Source organism: Platalea leucorodia (assembly GCF_965183815.1).
Source record: "Platalea leucorodia genome assembly, chromosome: 4".
Taxonomy (NCBI): Eukaryota; Metazoa; Chordata; class Aves; order Pelecaniformes; family Threskiornithidae; genus Platalea; species Platalea leucorodia.
Window position 1 is genome coordinate 55,249,060 of NC_138826.1, and position 12,744 is coordinate 55,261,803.

At 36.5% G+C, this 12,744-nt stretch overlaps 1 protein-coding gene across 1 annotated transcript; it reads right to left on the bottom strand.

Moving 5' to 3' along the window:
* Positions 1–1,163: 1,163 nt before the first annotated feature.
* IAPP (islet amyloid polypeptide) lies at positions 1,164–4,250 on the bottom strand (the record flags this gene model as incomplete). Its single annotated transcript, XM_082308428.1, has 3 exons — positions 1,164–1,356; positions 3,891–4,025; positions 4,171–4,250. The coding sequence occupies 3 exons, from the start codon at positions 4,248–4,250 to the stop codon at positions 1,164–1,166; spliced, it is 408 nt and encodes a 135-aa protein (XP_082164554.1).
* Positions 4,251–12,744: the final 8,494 nt, after the last annotated feature.

A 12,744-nucleotide genomic window follows, 5' to 3' on the forward strand; every position in this document is an offset into this window, starting at 1 on the left:
AATTATTAAGATTTCATGTGCTTCTCCAACACTAAGCTTCAGCTGAATGTTTTTCATAATTGGACAGTCATGTTTTTCAGATGATAGAGAACACTTCACTGAGAAAATGATGGACAAAACAACCATTGCTGTGACATAGGATGTCACTTCTATGAAAGTTTGCTTAACAATTTAAAGGAACAAGCATGTTTATTAAGCCTGCACTGATACTGGGCTGAGGTAGGAGAAAATAACACTGTCAAATTTCCATTAAGGTCTGCCCATCTCTAAACTAGTTTTCTTGGATTTTTGTAGCAATATAAGTATGCCAGCAGGCAAAGTTACCCTGTTTCTATGATGTTTTGATGCCTGAACTGCTCATTGGTTTTGTCTCTTCCCTTTGTTACTCTAGTTCAAGGAAAGGAATACCCAAGGACAGGTGTTTCTGCTAGCTTGTTAACTGAATTTTCTTTTATTCATATTTAAAAGCAGTTATGCTCATTATGCTTACGTTTTACTGATACCATCTTAAAGTAAGAACTGTAAATTCTTAAAATTGTGTGCTCCATACGTACGGAAATCTGTGCTGCAAGACCACTTCTACCTGCTTAATGCATGTTAAGGTGGGAAGAGACCAGTCAGTTAACTGGTATAATCATGTGCACAATGCAGCCATCTTGTCTCATCTAGTTGTTCCTTCAGTTGTGCAAAACAAGACACTGTAGATGTTTCAAAGACTCTTGTGTTTTACTCTCATTAGGACCTAACTTCTGTTAGCATTCTGATTTTTGTTGGTCTTAATTAAGATGATTTCTTTCTCTTACCAAACTGTGACTATAAAGACATACACATCATGGTTATCTTTTTTAATAATTTTAATAATAATAATAATAAATCCTGTTGCAATTACTTTTCCATTTATTATTGTGAGATATATATTTATTTTTTACAAAGGAATTTAACAAGCAGATTTCTGGAGTTCTTAATGGAGTTGAAACAATAGCCTATGCATGTCATTGTACATGCATAGTGAAATAATGAACATAAATCACATACTGACACACACGCACACACAGAAAACAAGGCACTGTTAAGCCTGTACAAATAATAAATGACCAAAAGATTATTGATACATTAAAAACTGAGCTCCTAATGAAAACTGTATCAGTAGTCATTTTAACACCCTAAAGCTGTGCATTGTTTTGGGGTTCTCTGCTTAAAAGCCCAGCTGTGTCCCTCTTCCCGTATGTATTGGACCCCACATTTGTAGGTGAATAAATTGCTCCGATGTTGTTGCTGGAACGAACTAAAAAGTCAGCCAAGCGTTGCGTCACACATGTAGCGGTGTTGCATTTCCGTTTCTCTAGGTGGTGACTACTAAGGTAAAACAAAAAGAGCCAAGATTACATCAAATGATGAGCAGTCAAGTGTGCCACTTCTAATAGGCATTTGAGCTGTGCTAATGTGGGAGTTCTTTTAATATGTGCACAAATACAGGAACATTACAATCTTCCTACCACCTACTTTGTGCCTGAAAAAAAATCTTGTGCTGTATGCTATTATCAGTTTTAATGATGAGGGTTATTTAAATGCAAAGACCTTAACAGTCATATGTCATTTTTATTGATATTCTGCATAGCAGTTTATGACATCTAGAAAACCTGTAATGATAGTATAGTTAAGACAGTAAGTGAAAACAATGACTAAATGTTTAGCTTTAAGCTGAACTTCTAAATCTATTCAGAGCTCTTGCTGATATCATGAGGATTACTAACGTAATGACAATCGCTAACATTTATTTAGTTCTCTTCTTCCCACAGAATCGTATCCTGCTCTCACTGAAGTGAACAGTAATCTTCCAGTCCACATCAAGTGGATTGCCCCCAAAGACTCTTTCTCCCAGCTGCACCATGTATCATGAGAAGTGGCAGGCGCTGCCAACTTCTGCCGACTTCAGTACCACTTAAGATTTAGCTCTGTCTAAACAGAGATTTCTTCACTACTGAAAAGCTGCCACATCTTTGTTGAAACACCAGCAACTTGAAAGTGCTGTTGTGGTAGATAATAAGTTGCTGGATGAGACTTTAAAGAGTGTCCATGGAAGAATCCATGTCTAAAAAGAACATTTTATGCTCTGAACCAACAGACCATTCACAGAACTCTGTGTAGAACTTACATAGCATGACAATGATTTATTTTTTTAAATCACAATACAATGGTTATCTTGAGAGAGCTTGGTATTTCAAACTTGTTTCTTAGACCACTATGTTGTTCCTCCAGACAGAAATACTTGCTTGCTGAGATTGCTTATTGAGTTATTGTTAATTTTCTTGGGTTTCTTCATGTTGATGTGGCATGAGGTAGACAACAGTTTGCAGCAAAAATTTACTGTGAAGAGTGACAATTTCCTGGTTTCAAACTCTGAGCAATTATCAATGAGTACATTCTCCTATTGATTGACTAAATCTGTTATCTGAAATGTCATCTATTCTTTTAGAGTTACTTGTATTAGTCTAAGAATCCACATGGAATAGCAATTGTGAGAGAAGTGTCTGTATTATACTGGTTCTTCATCGGCCAATAGGCAGCAATTTCTAAGCAATTAATATTGTAAATATGTAATTGTATTTAAAGGAAATGGTCAAATAGGTCTTGATATAGCTTCTCTTAGGTTTCAATGGGTATTTCTATTGATTTAAAAAGAATTTAATCAAGCCCTTAACATATGAGGTTCAAATAGCAACTGATTCTCATGGAAATCCTAATTTGTTTGTGGAGGCAGAATTCTTTTTCATTAAAGGTACAAAATCAGGCCCTGGCACTTCAGGTTTAAAACTCCAGTCCTTCCAGGAAGCTACTAGATTTGTAGCTGATGTCTAGCCTGACTGAACCCATTATACCTGTTAGCTCTCTGATCTGTAACCTTTAATTGAATATGTGCTTCAATGAGACAGTTCACCCAGTAAGAGATTGTAAACCAAAGCCCCAGAAAAGCAGATAAGGCACACCACACTCATAAAGGTGATGCCTCATGTTTGAGTATTACATTTTTTTTCTTTTTTTAAAGTAACAGCTGTAAAAATGTGGGGACTTAGTCTCCATTATCAAAATATTCTGGAAGATAACAATTGTCATATAATAATGACATTTTTCTGAATAAATTCAGAAAGGAACAGGCAACTATACAGACACATGTATTTACTGAATCTATCCATAAGAGAATTGTCATTGAAAGAAACTCATTCAAAAGCCTGATGAGCAGTTAGAATAGTTTAGTGCTGTTTATCTTTTAGTACAAATTGCAAATACTTTTTGAAATGCTATTTTATTCATAAAAAAAGTTGCCTGAAATTGGATTTATGGATTTATAAACATGAATGCATTTCAGGCTAGTTAAATTCTATCAGAGCCAATTGCTTCTTTTCCTTCTTCCCATGATTAAATTGATATTTAACTCTGTACTGAAATATTACCTACTTACAGGAAATAGTTATGTTATAAAATAATTCCATTCTAGCAGAGCATTAGTGTTATTAAGAAGGGTACATTTTCTTTTTTCTCCCTTCAGGCTTGGAAATGTGACAGATTTAAATAAGAAAGCCTTTTCAAAATACACCTTTCTTCTCAAGGTAATGTAATATTTGTAGCCTATTTCATTTATGAAAGCATTATAATTGTAAAGTGGTTAAATGATCTGCAACTTCTGTCTCTGGATTTCACTTTCTACCCTGAATGCTTTGATCTTTATGCTTACAGAATGGCTCTATTTAGAAGACAAAGGGTATTTTAAGCTCTTCTTGTGAATAGACAACAGACACAGAGTCTCAAATAACAGAATATCACTGGCACGAAGTTTACTTCATAATTTAATCCTAACTGATATGACTAGAAGAAACAAGGAAAATCAATACCTTTTTGTCTTTGCTGCTAGTTGTTCTGGCATTTCCTCACTAAGTCCTGAGAGTGTATTCCGTGACATTGCTGGCAATATCCATCCTTGTCTCTTGGAAGTACCATCAGATAGATCATCAGCCACAGATAGTAATCTTTAAACAAAAATAAAATACCCTGTGAAACTGAATAGCTCTATTTTTTTCTCATATTATTTGAGACATGAAAGCAAAAGCAATTCATGCAATAATCTGAACACTTTTTCCCCCCAAAAGAAATAACTGATTATTTATTACTCACTTCTCAATTGATGTAGCTTCCAAACAGCTCAGAGTGACAGAAAGTGCAATGAAGAAAACTGACAGCTTTAGGCTGCACATCTTTGCTTCCAAACTTTCTGAAAAGAATAATGATTCAAAATTGAAAGCAAACCCAAATACTCTTCAGCATATCCTATTACTGATGGCCATTCTGTCCTAAATCAACAGCAGCTAGTCTTTTTTCATAGGCTAGAGTGAAAAAATGATCCCCCTAAGTTTAGTGACACAACGCAGTTTCAGACAGATAACTCTCAACAGTAAATGTTCATTTTCCATCTAGTAGTTTCAATCCTTTCCCTTATCTCCAGTTTGCATTTCCTGACATGTCCCAGTCTCAAATTCTGGTCCCAGGTGCAATTTACCTGGAAGTTATCTTAGCCTGTTTCTGAAAAATGCTGTTGATTAATAATGAGAAACATTGTGCTTTCTTGAAAGCATATCTGTCGCACTGCATCTTAAGTAAAAAAAAAAAAAGGGAAATTGTTTACCTTTTAGTGGTCAGGGAGCTACCAGAAGAAGCACGCCTGTGTTAGCAAGGAGGGTGCACGCAACAATTCCACGCTTGCATCTAGCTCTGGAGTATCCCTTTTCCCCCTTCCTTGCTGACAAGTGATACAGCTCTTATATACCCTTCACACCTTTCTCAGCTCTGACATCAGGCAGCACAGAGAGACTGTCATTAATTCCCATCCCTATAGATAGAAAGTACCCCAGAGAGGAGTAGAGGTAGATAGGTCATTATTACATTAGCACATCAGTAAATATTAAGCTGGTGTATGCAGGATGCCCTCGTGAAGATACTGTAATAGCATATTACACATCAGAACTGTAGCCTCAATTTTACAGTTCTGATAAGATGCTGAGGTAATATTCCCTGTGGGTGTTTTCAAGGGCTCAATAAGGTAACAAAAGTTATAAAGAAAGCCAGAATAAATGAAACACTAGATCAGCAGTAATTGAAATATAAGAAAACTGATATCTTAGAAAAGACAGAATAGTTAAAGATGTGGAGGTATGTTGTAGAAGTATATAATGATCAAAACAGAAGAAATATTTGAAGGGATAAAAGCTCTATGAGGAATAAGAAAAGAGTGAAAATGACTTACATTGAGAGATAGGGTGATCATTCAGGGTAACAAGGTAGAAACCATGTACATTTTTCAGTGAAGTATAAATACAAATGAAAATTGTGTTATTATTAATGTAAAATCTTATGTTTTACTAACACTGGTAGATTCTTTATGCCATGCGTGAAAACTGTGTCAATTAACATTCTTAAGAAGGCAAAGACTAGGATTAAAAAGCTAGGAAATGCCAGAATAAAGGCTGCCTGTGCAAATTTATTTCTACAGTGTGCACAGAGTATGGTTCAGGGAAAAATATACAGCTTTTAATAGACTAAACCCAGTGTTAATAAATTACCTGATTGCATATTTCCAAGGATACAGATTAGAACCATTTTTTCCCAATTTCAGTGGGAATTAGGCAAATTACATTTTTTTAATTTTTTTTTTTTCTATCTCATCTGTTGCCTTTTGGTGCCCAAATGCCTTTGGAAAACAGTTATGGAAGTTTATTATTTATGGAGGTTAAGATGCTGACACAAAAGCTCAGGCAAAGTTTTCTGTGATAAGAAGTTATCATGTGCATCTTCCATATCCCCACAGAACATGAATTAATTCATGACTGCTTCAGTGCCAAGTACATTGCCTTAACTGGAAGCCGCCTTCTTTGGTGGTTTAGTCTGTAACACCAGATTTTCACTGAAATGGCTAAAGTTCTAGTGCTGGCTCTCTTCAGGCATCTGTGCTACTTGAGTTGAATACAGAAGGAATGTTTAGCTGGGATAGTAGCCTCTTAACCTGATGCTACAGCTAATCTGCCAGTAAGATTCTAGCAAGTGACGAAATGTTTTGGTTTTGTTTTTAAATGGGATGCTGCTTCTGGATATTTTGCTCTCTGTTTTTAATTATACGATCATATACTTTTTTTTTCCTCCAGGTTCCTGTCATCCTCCCCTGGATGGACAGTCCCGGTGTGAGAGAAGTAAGTACAGTGTCGGTTTATCTTCACCGTGACCATATGTTCTGTGCAACATCTGAAACCAGTTTATCTCTCCAAAGAATCTTCTGATGTTATTTTCACTGTAGCAATTTACTACAATGAAATAACATTCTGGTGTTCTTTTCACTGTAGCAATTTCAATCCCCTGAAATGAAGGCATGCTTAGATTCATTTTACAGAGATAGAATTGTTCTAAAAAAACAATTATGCAAATAATCTGGGTGGTGATTGACACCAGTCAATATTCACAGCTTGAACATTGAACTCAAATGCCTTGGTGCACTTCTATGGTGGGAAGAGATCCAGGTCACTCTGGCACTCGGTGGTGTGTGTTCTCAGCTCTTCTGAAAAGGCAAGCTCATTTTGTTTCAAGTCCTGAAAAGCAGTGGATAGATCAGATGCAGTTTGTAGCTGAGGCATTAGAAGATTGGACTGGGTATTCAGAATCAGTTAAATTTTAAGGCATCTAAATGAATGGTTGTTATGTCAAGCTTGAATCAAGCTATAGGTTGACAGAAGAAAAGTGAAACAGGCTTTTCAAAGAAATATTGTTCTGAAATCCTAATTCCAGCTGTCCTGCAAGCGGCCTTGGGGAGCTTCTAATGCTTTGATGGAAGAAGAGAAAGGCTGACTCTTGAGTGTAATGTAGAAATAAAACTGGGCTCGTGACGTCCCAGGACCATTGTCTGCCTCCCGAGCCACATAACATTTTGGCAGAGTCAACAAGAAGTCTATCCGGCTATTATTCAGATGTAATGTTAACAAAATTAAGGTATTGTGGCTTTTGTTACAACTTCTCTTAAGCAGAAGTAGTGTTTTCCCACACAAACAAGAGTGGAATATGAAATCGTGAAATCTCTCTGACAGCAGGACTATTCATAACTCAAATTTCAAGAACTTGGCACTAAGTACTATGCAGTTGGTACCATTCAATGAAGCAGTTAGAAAACTACTTTTATCACTGACAAAGTTCCTTAACCTTGATCTTAGGGAAAAAAACCCTTAATTATTATGCATAACAAATGTTATCAGTCTAAGGAAGAAATCAAGTGTTCTCAGTAAAGAAACCTATGACCAATTCTATCCTGAGTAGTTACATGGTAATGTTACATATTTATACTGGAGTTTAAGTCTGTATGAAAAGATTTGTCTGAACTATGGTGCCTATATGAGGGTTAGGGGACACCAGAGCTGAGGTTTACAAAGAATCCAGAAGATATGGTATGCCAATGCCCTGGTTCCTTCTGGAAACTACCTACATAAATGTCTTGAGTTGCAAGATGATGAACATGCGCTGCACTGTATGTACTGGCAGCAGAGGAACAGGGAACCAGTCTTGTCTGAAGTGTCTGCTGCTCTTAGGTACTGGGGAGTGGGATTTATCTGACTAAATGTGACATGAATAGAGAGAGCATTCTAGTGCCTGTTTATAACATAGAAGTCTAAAATAGCTCAGATGATTTGTGCCTGTTCCTCCCTTTTGACTATAAAAACAGGCTTGGGTGACTTGCTCAGATACAGATGTTTACACTGCAAGTGTCTAAATGTATGGGAAATTAATTCGATCAGGGTGTTTTAACTCTCTTATGTGCTCAGTTCCTTACATTTAAGGTTGTCTCCCTCTCTTTTTCATATTTACCTTTTTCTTAGGCTGCTCTTGACACCTGCTGGACAGCTGTTTCCCACTTTTAATGGCTGCTTTCCAATTTCTGAGTTCCACATTTGCTTAATAACATTAATAACACATTAAAACTCTTGGTAATGGATGTCTCTCTCCTATTTGTGAGAGTGACAAAAAAACATATTACCTGTTGCATGCACTTTACCAGATGCTGTTCTGCTGTGTATGGTAAATGTCTCCAGTAAATTACATTCTTGCTCAGTTACCAAGAAGTCTTAAGTGTGTGAGTAACACATGGTTTAGTTTTCCTGTTGTATCAAAACAGAAAAGGAAAAGCTTTAGGCATTAACCTGAAATGAGCATATTTCAATTTTTTGAATAAACCAGAAATCATAACAATAACAGCATTAATATGCATCAGTGTAAATATTACCAGTAATGAAACAGAATGGTGCATGTGTCACTCCTTGTAGCTGTTATATGAGTTGAGAAGAATGTTTCATTTGATCTGACAAAATTATTTCATTTTTATAACGATTTTATTAGCCTTTGATTCCTGTTAAATAAGTCTGAATCAAGCTTTGAAGCAAGAGTAAAGTATAAAAAAGAGATTTCATTGATAGCATCAGCACCTCTGAAAAAGTGCCTTCTGTTCAAATGGCCAAATCTGAAATTAGAGGAGTAAATCAGGTGCCTAAACATAGTTTTCTGCTATTATTCCAGATGTCCTCGGATATCCAGGACTGACGTGCGTGAACCTGGCTAGTAGGACACTGTTGCAGCAACTGTAGACTAGGTGGAACATCAGAGGGAGTCTAAAATTACACCAGACACCTATGATTAGAAACCTGGATTGTTCCCTAAATTTTTACATTTGGATGCCAAAGTTTGAGAATTTTGGCTATAATACTCTCTTCCCAGTATTTCTTGCTTGGTACTACAATGTTTGTATTATCTGGTGTGTGGAATTTTAATTTGCTACTGTTAGAACTTAAGCTATGTATATCTGCTTTGTTCAAATATTGCTTTGTTGAAATATGCATTTGCTAGCACAACTTTCTTTGTTACTCCTATTTGGTGTGAGCCATTTCAGCACTGATGAAAACTCAAAGAGCTCTTCTTATTGATCCCCAAACTGATATTAAACCCATGGAAGAAATGCAGAAGAAGCAGCAGAAGAGGTAATAGGAGCAAAGCTCATAATTTCTCCCCCAGTAGAAAAACCAGGTGATTCAGAAGTGAAGGGTGGCCATCCATGGAATTGACTAGCAAGTGGAAAGAAGTCCTTTGGATAGTTAACAATATCTTAAATCTGACTTTTATGATGTATTATGCTACTCAGCTCACACCATTGACAGAACAATGATGTAGCCTCAAAGGGCTATTGCTAATGATTTCTCTGAGCATGAGCTCAGCAGAATTTGTGCTGAATCAGTTCCTATAGCTGGGAATCTCCCAAGCAAGAGGAATAAACCCCATGTTTAGATCAGAAAAGTCAGAATTGACAGCACAGTGATTGATGAGTTATAGTTCCTAATGCCATTCCTACTTACAGTTTATAGAGTGTTAATTGCATGGCTTCTACTGGCTTGCATCCAACAATTTACCTTTGAATACAACAGAAGGTTTAAATTCTTCATTTTCTTTTCCCCTGTCTCTTCTGCGACCTGCTTCCAGAAGTACAAGCAAAAGCAGAACTCTTCTTCGATTATCAATACCACTTACAAGGGCTCTAGACAGTGCTAATGGTAAATAAGTAATATGAAATAGTACTACTGATCTTCCTTTCTGGTGACCTAAGCTATCCATTGCTTCCTACTATGATCATTCTCTAAAGTCACTGTCTATAATAATTCATCTACAAAAAGGCATTAAGCTTTCAAATATATTGCTGTAATGTATATATACCACTACTACAACAGTATATGGAGTCCTATAACATGTGGACTCATATGTGTCCTTCAAAGCGGAACAAATAATTTTGCTAAAAGGAAGGCTATGGCACTTACTTGGAGTATCTCCTTACAGAGTCAGTGCATTGTAAATTTGCATCCTGGCTCACTGCATAGGTATCTCCTTACAGAAGAGTCCAGAGTGACTATATTGCTACTGAATGTGCAGAATGCGGTCTCCCTGAATGCTCCCATAAGGGAAAAAAGAGATTAAGGAATTAGGTATGTGTAGAAGTGCTGTTTCTGATTTACTAACTGTAACTGTGAGAACTCTCCACCCCCTCTTCCCCACCCCAGCATCTTATAAAGAGCACAGACATCTGTAGAAGATACAGTGAGACCAGGAACCACCCTCCGTGCTCCCCAGACTTACTTCAGTGGAGGTGAACTGCTAGTAAGTACAGAGCAAATGGAACCATTCACCAGTAAGAGAAACTGCTGGTTTTCAAAATAAATCTACACAGAATCATGTCAGCCCTTCCTACCTGATCCAGTACATAAGTTTGAACTAAGTTTTCTTTTAAACTATCTCACTTTCAATAATCAGACTTTTTTTTTCCCTCTGCAAACTGCAGCAAGAGAATGACAATCTGGCTTTGTCTTGAAACACTCTGAGTCTTTTAGATGATGCTGTCTTGACAGCTCTGCTATTAATAGTGGCATTTTCTCTGCCGTTTAAAAAGGAGAGTTGTGCTGAACTGAGAACCAGTCATGTTAGTAAAAATTTTTCAGTAAGGGCAAATGCAGTGTACTAGCGTACGTAGGAAGATTTATGTTGACAATACCATGAAACATAAATTAACTTATTTATGGTATGTCGGCTCATGTGGCTGCGAAATAAGATAGCCCTTCTTCATAGAGAAGTGCAGTAGGGCTGCGTTTACTGTATGCTTGGATTATTGTATGTGTGAGTGCAAGACCTGACCTTTTCATTCTACTCGGAGATGAGAAAAGATTTTGATAAACACAGGGAACGTGAATCAGTACCTGAAATTGTCTCTCTACTGTAAGAAGTCATTAAAAATTCATTAGGATTGCAGCATATGTATCTGGAAAAATTTAGTGGATTTTTGCTCTGCTATGGTAGTGTCTTTTACGCCAAATATTGCTGTTTTCATCCATTTAACAACCACTCCACGTTTGGCTGAGATCGTCCCTGATAACAGAAAACATGAATGGTATGGAAAAGTTAATATTTAGATATGAGCTGTCACAAATACTTTAGGAGCTACAAGTGACCTGGCTGATTCAAAAGGTGATGTTTTTTGCAATAAACTGTTATTGAACCAAATACCCAGTGGAAAATTGAAGGCACTGTGTTATTGCAAGAGAAAAAAAACCTGAGGCTGTGGAAATTTTCAGTCATTAACATATTAAAATAATTTCATATTAACACTTATTCTGCCAATGAATGCTACAGTTTCAATGGGACAAAGCTGAAAAGTCATCTTACAATATTTGATTCAGAAAAGAACCTTGCGCAGAGCAGCAGAGAAGCGCATCCTTCAGGACAAGTATCTTTAAAATCTGTGGCTGTTGAGTATGTACTAAATGTTTATTTAGAATGGGTATCTTAAGCTCTGCTTTTGGGTTCAGAGTCTTTTCTATTGCATAAACTGTTGTCTAGATTGGTGGTTGTCTTTTTTTCTTTCTTCTTGATTTACAGCATTCCTACACATTTCCAGATGGAGGGGTAGACCTCTGGCTAGTGACTATGATTCTAGTGACTGTAGCCTTGATTTCATTACTCTTCACAGAGGCTCTGTACCCCTTCTTGATGCATTTGCATGGGCTGTAAATGGCTAGTTTCATTTTAGAGAACTATCACGTTGCCACACTGTTCATACTTACTGGTATTGTGTTAAAAATGAAGAATGTTGGCAATATGTCGTATATAATTTCACATCAACATAATATTTTGTATAATTTCATGTCAATGAAGGGTTAACACGTTCTTAAATTATTTTATAAGCAGTTGTCATAAACAGTCATAATCTTCTCCATGATGTTATGGATCGTTACAGCCTACTGCTCTAGGTCATATGTCATCCTGTTGCCTTTTATAATACTCTTAATAGTCTACAGCAGTTGAGTAAACAACTGTTAAAAGAATGATAAAAATTGTCACCATAGAGGTAAGGTATTTTTTATTATGAAGTCTTAAATGCGCTGTTATTTGAAGTCAGTTCTTTAATTTCTATTGTCAAAAGAGGATGTATATTTCATGCAACTTAAACCTTTCTGAGCAGGAATACCTGTTTTGGGGGATCCTATGAAAATTTCCCATGTTTTAAAAATGAGGTGTTTGTAGTTAGAAAGGCATGCTTACAGGTAGATGCATAGCTATGTGCTTGATTCCTGAAAATTTGCCCATGTTCCTGGAGCTTCCATTCGGATGTTTCACACCTCTTAGGATTGAGCTGTCTTAGAAGAAGTCCTATGTAAAGTGTACCTAGAAAGGCCAGGAGTATCACCTTTAAGCATTTTTCATCTAGCCTGTTGTGTGATGATACCTCTGCACACAAAGTGTATTATCACACACCAAAAAGCTTGGTGACTTGATGGATAGCGAAAGTGAAATGCTATCAGGTTACATAAACCACTGATTGATGAATCATAGTTAATGTCATTTTTTTAGAGGAAAAGACTCCAGAGAGACTTTGAAGCCTTTGAACTGCCAGTCAACCTACAGTACATTTATTCCTTCAACTTTTCTTAAAGTATGTTCGTAAGACAATATGCCTCGTTAGTGGAACACTGACATTGTGACAACACAACAAATCCCTTTGTACTTAATAAAGGAGGTACTGCCCAAAAGTATATAATTAGATTTTCAACTTTTTTTTTTTTTTACACAGGTAATTTATTCTGAAAATCTGTTTTGACAATTGGAACATTTATGTTTTCTAACATTTAA